Source organism: Phalaenopsis equestris, unplaced genomic scaffold (genome assembly GCF_001263595.1).
Source record: "Phalaenopsis equestris unplaced genomic scaffold, ASM126359v1 Scaffold000600, whole genome shotgun sequence".
Taxonomy (NCBI): Eukaryota; Viridiplantae; Streptophyta; class Magnoliopsida; order Asparagales; family Orchidaceae; genus Phalaenopsis; species Phalaenopsis equestris.
The window spans coordinates 886,673-905,575 of NW_018165040.1; the positions used below are offsets into that span (position 1 = coordinate 886,673).

The following is an 18,903-nucleotide window of genomic DNA, read 5'->3' on the forward strand; positions in this document are numbered from 1 at the left end:
GAATTCCTCTTCGAAGTAGTAAGGAGGAAGAAATCTCTCACTTTCCCTCCACTCTTACAATTTCTTGAAGAATTCCTCACAGTTACACGCTCTAGCAAGCTTTCTACGCACTAATGGATCCTTTCTAACCTTCAGGACTCCAAAAGTCTCTCTATTTTCGGCTAAAATAATCTCTTTAAAGATGTGGATGAGTTTTCCCAAAAGTTGCTTACGCACCCCTCCAAAATCCGGCCTTATCCATTGTACATATCACATAACCATCGATCCCGCCGTGTCAGCGGCCTCGATGGCTCTGTCGACGGCCTTCTGTAGAATTTGTCCTGTAGCCTCGGGAAAAGCTTGTCGTCGGCGGCCTCGATGGCGCGTCGGCACCCTAGTGCAATTCTCCACATTTTGGTCTTTTTTGCTCCAAATTCGCTCATTTTTGCATCTTTTTGTTCCATTGACCCTAATTCATCATTCCTGCAACAAAACATTAAAAATACATTTCTTTAAAGTGCAATATCATTAAAAACAATACAAAAGAGGTATGAAAATCTCAACATATTTTCCTTTAGTCAAGAGGCATCAGAGGAGAAAGGCGATAATTCATGAGTAATAGACTTTGTCACCCGAAATTTCAAAAAAATGTAGATTCAGGTTTTGGTTGAAGTAGTTCTATCTTTGCAAGTTGTCTTCCACATGCTCAAGATTTTTCTTTCTCCTAGTTTACACACAAGTTCTTTGTTGTGAACTTTAGGTTAGGTTGGTTGGAGATCCTCGGCAAGAGTAGGTGTCGGGCGGAAGAAGAGGAAGAGAAGCAGGTGAGTTTACTATGTAGGTGTCATCAAATGAATCTCAAAAAAATGTGACATTAAGTTGTGGCATTTTATGGTAACATGAGATAAACACTTATAACCCTTTTTTGTTGGAGGCATAACCAAAAAAAATGCACATGACAAATTTAAAATAAAATTTGGTTCGGGTTAGGAAATGAATGTGAACAAATGATACACAATAAAAAATTTTAAGTGGTATAGTTAGAAGATAAAACTCTCATATGTGGTAGGAGAGAAAACTCTCAGTGTGGATAAGTAACCATCAAAACATGAAGTAATATTTTGAAGTTAAATAAGTGAGTAAACCTTCGATTGAACAGATATGTTGCAATAAAAACTGCTTCCAAAAATATTTTGGAGCTTGATAAGAAATCAAAATTGAGTAGAATAGTTCAAGTAAATGTTTGTTCTCTCTGCAATCTCATTTTATTATGGGATATCAATACATGAATTCAGATGAATGATTCTATTTTTCAAATTAAAGGACCCAAGGATTAAGTTGAAACATTTCTTTGTGTTATTAGTTTTAAGAACTGAATTTTGCATTGAAATTAATTTTAGATCAATGCATCACATGTTTGGAAGATTTGAGTTAAGATTTTTTCTTAGTTAAGAATACCCAAATAATTCTACTGTGATCGTCAATAAATGAGAAATCATCTAATCCTACTTGGAGTTTTCACATTTAAAGGTCCACAAATATCAACATGAATTATGGAAAAAAATGTGAGAGTTTATAATGAATCATGTGATGACTATTTTTAGTGTGTTCGAGAAGTTGACATGTCTCACATTGATAACAACTAATTTTTTTTATTAATAAACAAATATGAATACAACTTAATTAAATTAAGATGACTCAGACGACAATGTCAAAACAAGACTTATTTTTCGACAGACATTTTCAACACTCAAAAATTTCTTAGTTATTTTTATTTTTTTATCATTTTCTATTTTAATACATATATTCTGATTTTCTTTATTCATTTCTTTTTTTTACAGAAATTTTATTTTATTTTTAATATATTTTATTTTCCTTCATTTAAACTTGAATTTTAAGTTTTCTTTAAGTTTTATTCATTTTATTTTTAACAATTTTTATTATCCTTTTGAATGATTTTCATTTTCTTTTGTTTTCAGTGTTTCTTTTTTTTTGTGAGAAATTTACATATATATACCACACAACTCTTCTGTATTTACATTTACATATCTAACACCTAAAGGTCCATATTTATATTTATATAAACCTAGGCATGAAAAGGAGTATTTCACTTTTAAAAAGTTAGTAATAGTGGTATTTTTTGTCATATCAACGATTTGAATGTTATGAATGTAAATATGAAAGTTTAGGTGTTAGAAATGTGAATATATAAGCCTAATGTAGTATGCATGTAAATGAATTGTTATTTATTTTTTTAGGGTTTAAGTTTAAATTTTCTTTTTAAATATTCATTGATGATGGTTTATGACATTTATGAATTGGTTTATAGCATATCAATAAATTGCCCTTAATTTTATGAGCTTTTTTAATCATTAATATGTAGCTTATCGTTCTATCCATCTGGAGTCTTACTTCTAGTCTTGTAAGTAAAGGTCCAAATTTTCATTATATCTTTTTAAAACATAGTTTTCCCCACAGTACACTGCACAAAGATTTTATAGTAGAATTTTTTATAGCCTAAATTTGTTCACACAAAATATAAAGTTGACAACTTTATATTTTGGATAAAGGAAAAATTAGGGCAACAAGAAATAAATTGCAGTCCCCAAACCAATCCACGACTAAGTTTGTGTATTGTGTTTTCTTCATACAGTTAAAACTAGGCACCAGAACTTAACAGCTTCTGGAGAACACCTTAGAAGTAATCAAATTCAAAATTAAATTATTTCACTAATTTTTCCACAAGTTCTAACCCAACGGTAACCCTCAACCTCGCTCCAACCCAACTTAGAATCCAAAATTGGGTCTCAAAAATTTAATGAATTCAAATCCAATCCATGCCAAAACCAATAAGATTTTTCTTTCATGCATCTGTTACAATTAAAAAAAAAAGAGAAACGCGTCATTTACATTGTAAGGAGTGTTAAAAAAGGACAAAAGCATGAATCACCAAACCTGACTAGCCAATCCAATTAAAAGTTATGAGCAAGGAAAAACAAGTTACGAATAAAATACAGACCTTAGTGGACCCTGCATTCTGTTTCAAAATAGATTTGGCTTTAGGAGCACGAGTTGGCCGTTTTAGCTTCCTCATCATTTCTGTTTAAGAGATTAAAATAGTCAAGATTAACTACATTGTAAAGCGTAAATGGCGATTCAAATTGACCAAATAAAGAATAAATAAAGACAAGAAAGAGTATTATTGAAATTCAGAATAATGTGGTGAATAATGTGGAATAAAATAAGATTTTCATTGATATGAGGAGGTTTAAATAACCATTACACGAATCCTATAATAGAAAAGATGATAAAAAAATATATATGAAATGAAAGATATATCACCTAATATCTCCAATTATATATTCATATTATTTATTTGGAGATAAAAGAAATAACAGAAAATCAAAAGCCTAAAATAGGAAAGGAAATAACTCCTAAACTAAGGAAGTAAATATAAATAAGAAATGAAATAACTCCTAATATAAGAAAATAATTTATTCATCATAACTTCTCACAAGAATAAATTATTTCTTAATATAACTTCTAACACTCTCATTCAAGTTGAAACATGGTTAAAACCCATGTTCAACTTAGATTTGAAAACATAAATGGGCAAGAAGATCCTAAGAGGTAGAAGTTGAAGTCTTCGTCTCGTACTGCGGTTGTCTTTGACTGCAGTTTCTGCAGTGTCTGTAGGTAGATGGAAGTCTCCTACATGTAAGACTGCAAAAGAGTTTGCAGGGAAGTAAACAACAGCGGTTGCAGTTCCTGTAGTGTTTGTAGGTAGACGGAAAACTCCTACAGGTAATGTTGCAAAGGAGGTTTGAGAGAAGTAGACAATTGTGATTGTCTTTGATTGCAGTTCCCGCAACGTCTGAGTATACAAACAATTGAAAAAAGCTGCAGGATACGGCCTGCAGAGAAAAAAAACTCTCGAGGTAGGCCTCGCTGCAGGAAAAGGCTCCGGAAGAGGACATGCTGCAGAAAAACTTAGGTGGATAGTCTGTCGCAATGAAAGCTCTAGAGGAGGGTCTAATGCAGGAAAAAAGTTCTAGAGGACCTGATACAGGAAAAAAGTTCTGGAGGACCTGATACAGGAAAAAGTTTCGGAGAAAAGCTTGATGCAGGAAAGGGCTCCAAAAGAGAGCGTGCAACACGAAGAATTTCGTTGGAGGACCTGGTGCAGAAAAAGCTCTAAAGGAGATCCTGATGCAGGAAAAAAGCTCTGAATGATGGCCTAATATAGGGAAAAAAAGCTCTCGAGAACAATCAGATGCATGAAAAAGTTTCGGAGAAGGCCTACTGCGGGGAAAGCTCTGGAGGAGGGTCTGCTGCAGAAAATATTCCGGAGAAGGAACTATTGTAGAAAAAACTCTGGAAAAGGAACTGTGGCAGACAAAAGCTCTGGAGAAAGGTTTGATGCAGGAAAAAAACACTGGTGGAGGGTCTGTTGCAAGAAGAATTTCAATGGAAGTTTTGTTGCAAGAAAAAATTCTGGAGGAGGATCTGCTGTGAGTGGAGTTTCACAAATAGAATACCTCCAACCGCAACACCGAGAGACTGACCTGTATGTGTAGAAACAGCTCCTCCATACCCTGCATTTGCACCATAACTAGCAGAATTATACCCGCTCCTCAGAAATTTTTAGTATAATACTTCCAACTCTTCTCCTTCTCGCCAAGGGTGACGAACATAAGCTTCAAGGTAGGCCGCCACAACAAGGTCACTTCATCTTCCACTCAATCTTTACCAGTTAAGAATTCAAGCTCAATGTTACTAACTTCAATGACATAAGCCTGGTCCCGAATGCTAAAAATTTGTTCCTTCGCCTTTGATGCTAAAGGTCACAATGGCAGCCGAAGGTTTGTGTCATAAGAGAGCAAAATTCCTGCTTCCTTGGTAACCTCCATGGCCTTTAAATGAGCTGACCTACAGGCTCTGTGATCAGACTTATAGATCTGTAATGGAAGATTTTTGCCCAAAGATAAGGTCGAGGTCAAGCTCAGTTGGCATAAGAAGCATATCGATGCTAGGGTTATGATAGAACATAAACAAGCACTCGCCAATGGAGCGAAGAGTGACACAAGCTAGTGCGGTGCGCGCAACGACTTCTTTGTCAAAGACATCATTCTCATGGAGGATCGCGACAAGCATGCAGCCAAACTCAATATCGTTGAGCTTCCTCGTGAAAGAGGTGCGGCCTCCAAGGCGAGAGACGGCGATGGTAACATTCGTCCGAGCTCTCCATCAAGGGCCTTTATGAACCCCGGTACGTCGGGGAGCGATACGCTTAATACTGTCAGAACTAAATCAATCAACATCTTGTCGAAACTCACAATAAAATGATCATCTTCACCGCCACCAATAACCATCGTCAGAGAGATGGAGAGAGAAGATGACCGGTTTTGAAATCGTGCATCAAATTGGCGATGGTGGAGACGATGGACATGGCGCATGTGAAGAGGCCAGCGATGACATCTCCTTTAGTGCTGACGAGGAGGGAAAAGAAGGTGAAGAAGAAAAATTTCAAATACCAAGATGAGGCGCCATCCCTTCCCACACAGAGGATGGCAGGAAGGGAGTCCGGCGGATCTGGAAGGACTAGTGGCTATGGTACGAAATATGTCTCTGATACCATGTTGAAATTCTGAATAATGTGGAATAAAGCGAGATTTTTATTGATATGAGAATGGGTAAAAATAACCCTTACATGAATCTTAGAATAAGAAAGATAATGAAAAAGAAATAATGTGAAATAAAATATATATCACCTAGTATCTTCAATTAATCAATTCATATTAATTAGTTGGCGATAAAGGAAAAAGCTCATAATCCAAGGAAACAAATATAAAATAGAAAATAGCTCCTGAGGAAATAACTTCTCACAGGAATAAATTATTTCATAATATAACTTCTAACAAGTATAAAATTGAAATCTTCAAAAACTTTTAAAGATAATAAAACAACATGGTAGCTTGATGCTTTTCCAATCAAATTATTTCATGAAAGGATAAAAAAAAAACAAAGTGCATAAAGCCTTTTCTAATATTATACTCATGACTCGTAGTTGATTAATAATTAGCTCAATTGTACGTAATACCGATGATATCAATCTTATTTCCAAATTCAAGGCATTTCAATTCAAAGTACAAAATACACAAGCATGTATAATGCTCAATTGCTCATATAATAGTGAAACTATTCTCTGTGAACAATTTAAGAAAAACAAGGTAGTGTAGATAATATCTTGGGAGCTAATTTAGATTTACTTAAAATGGCCATAAGAAGTTCCCAATTATTAAAAACAATCCAAAACCAACACCCTACGCCTTAAAATGATTAAATGGAGAATAGTAATCAAAAGAGCTGGCATTCGACAATTTGCTTATCGCTGATAATGAAGAGTGTCATTCATGCCGATATGTAACAGCTTGCTTATCGCTGATGATGACGAGTGTCATTCATGCCAATATGTAACAGTTACAATTCATGCAGAATTGTTTAGAAAAAAGAAAGATTAGATGGTAGCACAGCTAAGTGGGTACAAAATAATGATCAAAGATGAAAATCAATCCACAAACAAATCTCCAATAGTAGAGAATCTTTTAGATCCACTTATTTTTAATAAATTATACCAAAATAACTATTACTTCATTTGTCTAAAACAATTCGACTGTCTTTATGTATTTGAGAAAACAAATCAAATATTTCAAGCTATCCCATGAAGGATATACAAGTCAGCGAGAAATCCACATTATTTAAACTAAGAGTGAAGAGAATAAGTTAACAGTAGAGCACCAATCCAACAATTTAAACTTTACAAAGCCTTGATATCGTCACAGCAATACATCCACGGTTTGAGTCTGCATATGATTTTAAAGAAGTTTTGCATAAGTACTGAGGCGGGCGTCCCTCCCGCACTGACGTGGGACATCCAAAGCAGAGGCAGGATAGAGTCCCACATGCAATACTCTCATGACCTGTACAAGGGATAGGGACTGCACGAACAGGCCCAAATCAAACTGAGCAACTCCCCTTCTAATTTGTTTCAAATGTACAGCATGTTCCATTTAATCCTTCATTCCTTTCTAGTCAGTTCTAATATATGTATTGCATTAGGGTTTCAAAGAGAGTTTTTACCTATGTTTTCTTTCGAGACAACCGTCGGAGTCCTTTTTAGGGTTGTATCCAAAGAAAGGTGGTACTCCAGTTGTAACTCATCTTAAGTGGCAATCTCCTTCCAGGGGATCAAGTGGTGGTCCGGTTGTAGCTTGTTCCCGCGAGGATATTTAATTTAATGGAAAATTGATAGTAAGATTTTTAGTATTACGTTGGATAACACTTCAACTAACAATGAATGTGTTGAATTCTTGGAAAACCTTTTGAATTTAAGTGGTGGTCATCTTTATAATGGGAAATTTTTCATATATGATGTTGTGCATATATATAAATTTATATGTCAAAGTATGTTTTGAAAGAGATTGACAAATCAATCTTAAAGGTTCGTGATAGCAATAAATATGTGAAAGGTTCTAAAGCAAGTAAACAAAATTTTTGGAATGCATAAAACAAAATTATCTTCATGAGAAAAGATGATTGAGGCAAGATGTCCCTACAAGAAGGAACTCAACTTTTATTATGCTTGATAGTGCTATCTATTACAATTATGTTTTTATGTATTTAGAGTTACGTGACTCAAACTACAAGAATTGTCCAACAAATTATGAGCGGAAAAAAATGATAAATATATGCAACTTCTAATCACCCATGTATTCTCCGGCACAAAATATTTGACTGCAAACAATTGTTTTCCTACTATATCTATTGCTTCTGCAACGCTAAAGCATGAGAGTTCAAGTGCTTATGAGTATATATCAAAAAGATGCCAATAAATATGCTTTCAAAATTTTAGAAATATTGGTTCAATTTCTATATGGTACTAGAAATAGTTGTTATCTTGAATCAAGATATAAGTTTAACTTCGTTAAATGGAGCTATAAGAAACTTTATGAGGGCGATTATATAGGAGAAGTTGCACATGTGAGGAAAAAATGTTCTTATTATTAAAAAATATTCAAAGTCAAACATTCAAGATTCATCGTCACAAATGTCAAAAAGAGCTCGAATAAAACATAACGAAAACTCAAAAGCAAGAACTTAACAATTATCAAATCTCAATATTTACAGGTGATCCTTATATTTTTTTAATATATTAATGTTCACCTCGATTCATTGATTTTTATTAAGGATTTTCACTCTTTTGATGAAGGAGATAATATGCCGAGAAAATCTAAGCTTGAGCTTTATTTAGATGAGCCCATAATTATAGAAAAGTGGATTTAGATATCTTACATTATTGGAAGTGCGATCAATATAGGTTTCTAGAGGTGTCTGCAATGGCTCGTGACATTTTACGCATACCAATTTTAATTGTTCCTTTAGAAAGTGCATTTAGTAATAGTGGAAGAATTCTTGATAAATATTGAAGCGCGCTAAAGCGTGACATTGTAGAGACGTTGGTGTGTACTAAAGATTGGTTACATGGGAAACAAGTTATGAGGCATGCATTTGAGTTGCTTCATATTATTTAGCTGATATATTTTCACATGAAATGTTCATATTTTCTTAACTTATTGGTATATTTTGTACTTATTTATTTTTGTAGAGTTAATGGATTCTGAGTTTGAGGAGGTTATAGGAAATGTTATGAAGAGTACCGTTATCAAAATGAGAGGAATGATCATGATAGTTCAATTAACATACCAAATTAATTATATTTTTAAACTTAGTTTTGAATATTATTAGAACTTCAGTGAGAGGACTGTAAGGCATTCTCTAAGAGGCATCCTTCATCTTATTTTATTTATAATGTATTATTTTTAAGTGGGGAACTTAACCTCAGGCTATGGTTGATGAGTTCTTATATGTAGTTGGATGCCCTAAATTAACATTTGGGACAGTTTTTTTTTGGCAATATTCATATAGTTATAATCTTTATACTCTACCAACTATACCCTTTTAATATATTTTTATTTTATAATTATTTGAGAATTATTGATGATGATAGTTGTGATGAAATTGTTTTCAATTATTTACATTTTATAATTATTTGTGGGTTAAGGTCTTTAAAATTTCATATAATTACAACAAAAAATTTGATCATTTCTCAATTTATGCATGCCATCCTCATTCCAATTTCATCAAATGTCTGCAAAGTGGCAACTCAAAAAATTTTACTAGAACAAAGTACTGCCAATATAACTTAATACAATCATGGCCAACACTTTGTGGACCCACTTGTACATTAAGGTAGCACATTATGAATATTTTTTTTATCCATAGAGAAGAAAAAACAAATCAGAGTTCATTGAGGGTAAGGTGGAGCCTAAAGTGAAAGCTAGAGAAGGGGTAAGGCAAGATCTGAAAGCAACAAGGAGCTAGAGGAAGAGGTAAGGCAAAATTTGAAAGCAAGAAGGATTGGTGGATAGTACCAGAGGAGAAGGTGGGGCACGATCAGAAGTCGTAACTTGAAAAGGTGATGAAGGGCCCATTTGGGGCAGCTTATTTGGTGCGGTGGCGTTTTGAAAACACACCTGACATGTTTAAATAAACTGCATTTTGACAACTTATGCGTTTTAAAAACGCTGAAAACAACATTTTCACACTGCACCTATCTAGGTGTGGTGGCGGCTTTCTAAAAGCGGTCTGGCTTTCCAAAAAAGTAAAAATTTGTAATAGTCACCGCATCTAGCTTATCAATAGATTATTCAATAACTTGCAGCTGCCCCAAACAGCGCCGAAGTTCGATTTAGAGTCCGAGCACAGGATGAATCAGAGCGAGATCTAGAGTTGAAGCAAAAGGAGGCAGAGTTGGATCTATTGTTGACATTGGAGTGGGATGCAAAGCAAAAGCCTCAATTCTACATAAGGTGTAAGCCGAGTTAGAATTTTTAGTCAATAGCAAAAGTAGTGAGGTTGTAGGTCTTCCAGAACCAGAAGAATGAAATGTGTCAATTTGACAACATTTCAAATACATGGAGGAAAAGGAGGATTTTAAGGTCTTTCAAATAGCTCAAATTTTATTTTATAAACATTTTATTTCGTATCAATTATCAAAAAATCGTAAACCCTTGCAAACCTAAAAACCTTGCATTGTATTCCTATAATGTATCTTGATGCGTCCGATCAAACAGCCCCAACACCAACATATGTATTTAAGCCATAATAGGGAATGCAAGGAATACATGATTTTGAACCATAGTTCTGGTACAATGGAGGTCACATGCCTAAGATTATTTTGGACATGTCCAAAACAAAGAAGCATCATCGAGGACATGGAGCCTAGATCATCATCTAAGAGATGATCGCAGCAAAAATGGTTCCAAAAGGAAGTACAATCTCCTTGATCCTCTAAAAAGAAAGTAAGTGTCGAACAGTAGACATCTCAGTCACTTCTGTTATTTATCATAGTCAGTTAAATACAAAAAAGTGACAAAAATTTAAAAGATAACATGTAAAAATCAAAATCTGCTAATTGTGAATTCTTTAAATCACTTCTACATAAATTTGTTTCCCTTCATCCATAAAGTTGGACCACAAAAGTTGGATAGCGCTAGCGATGATGATGATGCTTAGACTATAAGAGAAACACTTGTACCAACTTACACCCACTGACCATATTAAATAACAACTCAGCCAGTATGTCCCTAACATTAACTCTAACAATAATAGATTCAATAGTCATATGGTTAGTCTTACACAAGATAAATGGTAAGGGGTAAGTAGAACCCAGCCCTTATAAATGGTAAAGGATAAGTATAACCCAGCCCTTGTACAAACTATTTGAAACACTAATTTTCATGAGCAACATCTATTCGTTCTCGTGAGCTGTCTAAATTCATTTTTGTGCCAAAAAAATTCCAAAAAAATAAAAACCTCTACAAAAATTGCTGATGCAAAAATCGAATAAAACTGCATTAACTATGCATTTATATAAAATGGATATAAATTAATAAAACAAAACAGTTTGATGTTATTAATAGTAAAATTCAATATGTGGCGCTCCAAATTCCTTGCTCTGTCACTGATAATAACAGCAAGTCAAACGTCCTACACTTTCAACTCTTTCTACATAAGGTTCTAGCAGCCGACAATCACAATTTCATAAGTCAATGCTAAGGACTAGACTGACTTTCCTAAAAGTCAAAACTTACAGATCAACCGAATGAAATCATTCAAATTCAAGACATCTTGGTGTCTGCTATTCATCTATAACAATAGTAAATGAACTAAATGGATAAGTGAACATATGCCTAAGATATTTTACATATAACATAATGCTCCAAACAACAATTTTATGCATTTCAAGATACGATACTCGACTCTCAGCACAATGAGAAGAATCTTAAGAAATTTATGAGAGCACAACAAAAAACTGCAAAAGAATTGCACAAGACATGAAATACCATTGCCACTGCATAAAGGGGATCCAAATGCACCAGGCGGCAGAGGATCGAAAGTCATTCCGACAAGTGGCCCGTCCTCTATTAACCTTCCTCCCAACTTCCTCTCCATAAAAGTCAGCACCGATGGGTCCAATTCATGATGTGTTTTCTGTAGTTTTGGCATCAGCTGCTGCACTTGGGTCTTCCCCATTGGCCGGATCAGCTCACTACACCTTTCGCTAACCGATGCTTCATTCATGGTGGAATCCATGAAATGGCAGGCTGCTAACACAAATCCACTTCCACCGCCGCTCGGGTTAGAGTGAATTGGAAGTGGATGCACATCCTCCCTTTTAGACTCCCTGAGCAAATGGGCTTGTTTTCCCTGAAACCTCTTGTTGGCAAACCACATTGATATCTCCCGGGATGAGAGTTCTGTCTTCAGGGCGAGCTCCTGCCTCATCTGCTCCGACAACCTCGAGGAAACTGCTCGCATCAAAATAAACTTATAATAACCAAATCTTGTGACATTTGACTAAAGGATAATAAATCAAGAGTCCACAAACCAGTATAAGCCTTCTCAAGCACATCTATTTGAGAAGGAGTCTTCATCTTCCTCTTAGCATGCTTGGGAGCACCATTCGATGCGTCGCGAGGTGATCCCCCGCCTCCCCCGTCTCCGAACTCCATTCTAAAACCAGAAACCTATTCCGATGTTAAGGTTTGCGCTACAACGAACATCAAGAAGAAAGGTAGGGTTTCTCCTTCCACTATGTCGACTCTCTTTTCTCAAGTGCAGGTACCTATTGGGAGAATCAAGGGTATAGATTTCCATGGGAGAGAAACCAGAGAAGAGTTAAATGGCTGCCGGACCAGTAACGAGAGCAATTTGGTGGAATTGCAGGGAAAGAAAGGATAAAGCTTGAAAGCAGGAAGAACTTAAGCGGAGCAGCACGAAAGTGGAAACGGAGGTTTGATGAAAATGACGAAGAAAACAAAAGAAAGGATTCTGAAACAGTTCAAAGGGAAATCAAATAAACAACTGCACATGCAGACAATCAAACTTATTTATGCGTTTCGATATATATGGTTTTTCGATTAAATTCGACTAAAATTTAAAGGGAAATTTACATAGATATCTAACATAAATTTTATTTCTTATATTTATATCACATTAAAAAAATATAACTATTTAACTTCAAGAAATAAAATAAATATTTTTCATGCATGGCCATAAATTTAAGTGAAAGATCGTTAATCACTTGAAGATTGATTCTAAATTTAGCCAGAATCTAGATCAAACATAATGAGCCACGAGCTGCGTGTGCAGTTGATTTCAATCTGAACTAAATCGAGCCAATTTTGTGCTGGAATGAATTTAAATAACTCCAATTTGAAATAGTTTGTTGCTATTTGAGCCGGATCAAACACGTTTCAATTACGAGCCGAACTAGCTCGAAATCAAGCATAATGAGCCACGGGTTGATTTCGATCCAAACTCAATCCATTCAAGAGGATTATGAGTCGGCCCCTGATGGCTCGAAATCAGCCCGTTAACTGCTCTAAATTAAGGTAGCGTGTGGGTGAGAATTTAAGTTTATGTGTTAAATATGTAAACACATAAGAAGTTAGCGGTATGTATGTAAATTTTCCATTTTTAATAACAAATTAGCAAGAGAAGGTGATAGCCCAGCATTCTAATATTAGGGTTTTTCCGGATCTCGTAGATTGAGTGGCTCTGTCATGAGATTAATATTTTAGTTCCGTCAATTAATAGTTAATTAATCATTGCTTATAATTGCTAAACTAATTAAACAATAATCAATACTTTGAAACCAACTAGTCAATAATTGATTAGATGTTTAATTAACTAAATGAACTAAAAAATAATATCAGCCAAATTAAATTAAAACGATGTGACTTTTATAAAATATACTTTATAGGTCATTAATTTATAAATCATATAATTAATTACCAAAAAAATATTAGTTGATTAACTTAAATGGCACATAATTAGAATTTATTTAAATTAGTGTTTTTCCGATCAATAGACTTGATAACCAAATTTTTAAAATTTAATTTAATTGCGTGAAGACTTACATACATACCACTGAATTCATATGTATTTATGATGAGTGCTAGATGATTCGCGGCGATGCAGTAATGAATTATTATCTTAACGTTGTACGAAGATAACACACACACTCATAAGAGAGAAATAAATCAGTAGAAACACCAGAAGTTTTTACGTGAAAAACCCATAAAAAGAAAAAAAAACAATGGGGTATAGCGCAATTTCAGTATAAATTGATGATTACAAAAATCTTGTCACATAAGCGATAAAGAGTTACAGAGTGTTTCGAATTACAAAGCCGACGTGTGGGTGAACTTATTGCAAGGAGTGGGCATTGACCGATAGCGATCGGCGGCGACCGACAGAAGGTACTCGATGGTGGTCGGTGGTGGCCGACAATGATTAATGGCGATCAACAATGGCAGAAGTGATGTTGAACTTCAATTCCTTTTCGAAGTCTTAAGGTCCGTTTGAGGCAACTTTTTGGTGTTGTGCGTTTTGAAAATGCACCTGACCTGTTTGGGTAAACTGCGTTTTGACAGCTTATGTGTTTTCAAAAAACTGAAAACAGCATTTTCAACTTTCTGACATTGATCTGGCTTTTCCAAAAAAAATAAAAATTTGTAATAACCACCGCATCTAACTTATGAGCAAATTAACTTTAATCAGTTTATCAGCAGATTATTCAATAAGTTGCAGTTACCTCAAACATACCTTTAAACTCTACTTTAATTCTAAAGCTCTCTCCACCCTTTTTTAAGAGAGGACTAAGAGTAGGGCTTTATTCATAGAGTTTCAATGCAATTAATGCAGAAATATGAATCACTTTCATTTGACAGTCAATATAGTTTCTTTTAATCAAACATCGTTTCATGGATTTTTTAGTGTCTTAATAATGTCATAATTGAGCGATCTTGGGCTCACTGGATTTGACTTATTAAGTCGCTCGGTTCTACTATAAACTCACTAGATTCAGCATATGTTTTCACCTTCCAAGTTTGCACATAAATCTTCCAAAAAAATTTTAATGACTTCATTAGGACTTGATTTGATTCAGATTATACTCATTTTGGTACCATTGGGTATGTCGGGCCCAATCAGTTAGTTTGACTGTAAGTTTCCTGGAATCGGGGCTCTAGATGATTTTTTATCAAATTTCAAATATTTTTTGCTCGAAAGATTGCCTAGAGATCCGTGTTATACCTCAAAATTCATATTAAATGTTAGAAATTTGTTGATCTTTGTACCAATTTCTCCCCATTTTCTAGCCATATCAACATTTTCCTCCAAAAATATTAAAATCTACATCACTTTCTATTTTTCAATATATTTTTACAGATATATACATCTATATTTAGAAATTACTTGGTTATAATATCTCCGCCATATATTTTTATTTGTATTTATATTATAAATATAATATTTATCTATGTTTTACAATTAAGATTATTATTTGAATACCATAGGTATGCGCTTTAACAAGAACACATAAGCAGCTAAGTTAATTGTGTCGTCTTTACTCCCGAATTCAATCCCTCTCCCAGTCATCAACGAAAATTTTTTTGTGTTGACTCCTAATGTAGCTCTACGTGTCGCGGAGGTTATTTCGGAGTTATTTTCATATTATTTCTGGGTTATTTTCAATAATCATGAAATAACTCAAAAATAATCAAAAAATAAATATCGCGGGTTATTTCAGGGTTATTTTTTGATTATTGAAAATAACCCAGAAATAACCTGAAAATAACTCAGGAATAACCTCCGCCGCACGTAGAGCCACGTTAGGAGTCCGGACAGAAAATGAGCCCCTTGCATAATATTCATATTTTAATATAATTAATACCACGATATTATATAATAAAGCTTGCAAAGCTAATACATAAATTTGGAAAAGGGATAACAGTGAGGACTTTGGGACTTAGATTTCTTTTTTCTTTGCAATGAGAGAGTTAAAAGATCAATTGCTAAAAGGTTGAAAGTCAAATGTACGACGGTGAAAAGATAAAGGCTGGAAGGCATAAGACAAAATACAAGAGAATTTAGATAGATTTTAATTTTTTAAATTATTATTTTAATTTCTTTTGTCTTTTTTTTTAATGAATTGCTTGCATTATTTTTTAGTAAATAAATGCAAATATTTTTTTAGCTTATAAATAGACAAAGGATAGAAGGAACGAAGTGGAGTCCTCATACATGTGTAATAGTGATCTAAGATTTCTGAGAAGAAGAAAGTCATCATCGGCCTACGTAGCAGACAATTAACAGGATTTTCTTGTTTTGTTGCGTTGCATGAGAATGTCACTTCTGTCCCACGTAACAGGTGAGCAATGAGGTATTCTTTCTTGAAGAATATGCAGAGGAAGTCTTTATCTTACGTGGCAGACGAGGTACTAAATCTTCTTTCGTTTTATGATGCAAAAAAAAAGTTGTCTACATCCTGCGTAGCAGACGAACAACAATATCTTATTTCTTGAGTGTGTAGAGGAATGTCGTCAATGTTCTGCATGACAGGCAATCAACAAGATCTTATTTCACCTTGTTGAAATTACAACATTTAAGGAAAATCGCCCAAAATGCTAGAAGAGACGAAAAAAATTGGAATTTTCTGATGCACATTCCACATGAGATTCCCGTATTGTTCTCGCGCATTTTGAATGTGTTGAAAAATTCCAAGCTTTTCAGTCGCGAGATTTTTTTTTTTTTTTTTGTGGTGGCGATATCTAAAGATCCCTGAAAGTTGATAGAAGTACTCGAATTTTGAAGAGATGTTTCACCGTCATTTGAATATGAGCATACCACTTGCAGCCTTTGTACCATTTCTTGTTGATCTTTATATCAATTTTAATTATCAAATATGGCATTTGTAGATGTATTTCATTGTACGTCGATGATGTTGCTTCAAAGGTTGTTGTGACATCTCAATTGTGTGTAATTCTACAATTAAAGTTAGCACATGCACTTTATAAAAAATAATCACATTACTTTTTATGCTCATGCCTTATGAGATTTATATCCTCTTAGGCATGACTTTTTTTAGTTTTGTCGTACTTATGTCTTATAGAAGCTTGAAATATGTTGGTGCTTTATGAGGTTTGTAGTTTTATGAGATATTTCTTGTGCATGCGCCTCTCGTGGCTTTTAACCTTCTAAGGTCTTTAATGCACTTATGCCTCCTGAAGCTTGTAGCCTTCTGATGTATTTAATACACTTGTGCCTCCTGAGGCTTGTAACCTTCAGAGGACTTTTTCGTACACGTGCCTCTTGAGGCTTGTAGCCTTTCGAGGTATTTAATGTATATCTGTCTCCTGAGGCTTGTAGCCTTCAAAGTTCTTTAATGTACTTGTGCCTCCTGAGGCTTGCAACATTTGAAGGTCTTCAATGTACCCATGTATTACGAGTCTTGTATCCTTCTTAAGTCTTTGATGTATATGTTTCTTTTGAGGCACGTATCATTCTGAGATATTTATGTGGTGGCCCTGTCAACCACTTGATCTCTTAGAGTCTTTTGAGTGAGGACCCCCATCCATTATTAGATTCCCATCAAGGCTTCTCTATTGGGTTGTCTTCGAGGTGCATGGTAGCTTCAATTGAGTCTTTCCTTTTAGGCTTGACTTCCAGGGATACTGGATCTTCCAATCGAGTTTTGACTCTTGAGCTCGACTTCTAGGGGCATGATAGCTTTCTATTGAGACTTTCATCTTAGGCTTGACTCCCAAGAGTACCAGATATTCCCATCGATTTTGACACCTGAGTTCGACTTCGAGGGGCATTATATATTTTTCCATCGAGTCTTGCATCTTAGGCTTAACTTCCAAGAGTACCATATATTCCCTTTAAGTATTGCCCCTTGGGCTCGACTTTTAGGGCTATGATGGCTTCCCATTAAGTATTGCCTATTAGGATCGACTTCTAAGAGTATCATATCTTCCCATCAAGTTTAGCCACTTGAGCTTAACTTCGAGGGGAACGGTAGTTTCCCACTGAGTATTGCCTCTCATGCTCGACTCTCAGGAGTATCATACATCTTCATTGAGCCTTACCTCTTGTGCTTGATTTTTGGGATTAATGATAGAGACCTTGTCAGCTGCTTGCCCTCATTGAGAATTTATGCACAAATAAACCTTTTTTTAGATAATAAGAAATGATAATTTTTTAAAGTAACATGAAAAATATCACTAAAGTTATTAGTTTATGTGTCATACTTTTACCAAATAAGATAATTTGGAGTTGTACTTATCATTCGATAATCCTGACGATTTTCTTATGATTTCCATCACATCGTTCTTATAAGTAACAATCAAGATGACCTTGGCGTATTAGAAGTTTGATTTATTCCTTGAATTGAAACATATTTCTGTTGAATGTCATTTCGTTTGATGGAAATAACAATATTGAGATTGGTCTCCATTATCTAGATTTTTTAACGATCTTGGCCACATGATGAACTTTTCATCATTGATGACTAGTTGGATGTTGACGCGTGACATGTTGAGGGGCGTGTATTCTTTTTCTGGTCGATGCTCGTGATTCCCATACAGTTAGAACCATTTTTCGTTATAAAATTTTACTGATATCTCTGACGTTATTCTTGAGTTTTCACCTCAATAACGCGTATTGTTCCTTGCGTGCACTTATGTCCTCATTTGTAGAGATTTGAGCTTCAACACAATAGACAATATCAGCATAAGAGCAAACCGTCTACTACATCGATGATGAGTATAAAGGTTATGATCGAAGCCCTCCAAGAAAAACTCCTCTCAGTATCTCTAGATCCACTCCCGGTATCTGGTGGGTTTCAGTAGAAAACCTGAGAAAGTATTTCTTGTGGGGTTCCCCCTCATTCCGACGTACTCCCAACAGGTGAGATGAATTTTTGATGATCATTCTATTTACTATGAATTGCTCTATAAATGAATTGACAAGTTCATTGAAGGTGCTTATGGTGCCACCGAAAGGGAGTAAAACCATATGCGCACTTGACCCTTAAGAGTCGTAGGGAACACTTAGCAGAGAAGCTCATCAAAGGCACAATGAATGTGCGTGATAGTTTCATAGTGATTGACGTGCTCGTATGAGTTAGTTACCCCTTCGTAGGAATTGATATTTGAGAGTATGAAGCCCGCTGAGATAGGGTGTCAAAGAACCACGTTAGCCAAAGAAGATGATTTTTAGAAGTTACGGTGGTGAACAGTGAATTGATACCTTTTATACAAAGGGAAATCTTCTCGAAGCAGTCATTGCAGCTTGTCAAGGATGATATCAGTAGAAGTGACAGTTAAGCGGGGTAGTGTCAGGTGAGCTGCATGAGACGGATGAGTGAAACTTATAATGTCAGGGAGATTGGCGGCTCATATCAACAAAAGAATGGTTTCATCACTAGAAGATAACATGGTGAGCGGGGTATTT

The 18,903-nt window shown here is 35.0% G+C and overlaps 1 protein-coding gene and 1 pseudogene across 4 annotated transcripts in view; both read right to left on the reverse strand.

Moving 5' to 3' along the window:
* Window positions 1–12,464, reverse strand: part of LOC110029671 (homeobox-DDT domain protein RLT2-like) — a 67,933-nt gene extending 55,469 nt beyond the window's left edge. For all 4 annotated transcript variants that reach the window (XM_020732074.1, XM_020732075.1, XM_020732073.1 and 1 more), the window contains exons 1-3: window positions 11,990–12,464; window positions 11,445–11,909; window positions 2,999–3,078 (exon numbers count right to left, since the gene is read on the reverse strand). In XM_020732074.1, coding sequence (XP_020587733.1) covers window positions 2,999–3,078; window positions 11,445–11,909; window positions 11,990–12,113 — 669 coding nt within the window. In that variant the 5' untranslated portion in view covers window positions 12,114–12,464. The remainder of the gene's footprint in view (window positions 1–2,998; window positions 3,079–11,444; window positions 11,910–11,989) is intronic.
* Window positions 4,614–5,351, reverse strand: LOC110029644 (annotated as a pseudogene).
* Window positions 12,465–18,903: the final 6,439 nt, after the last annotated feature.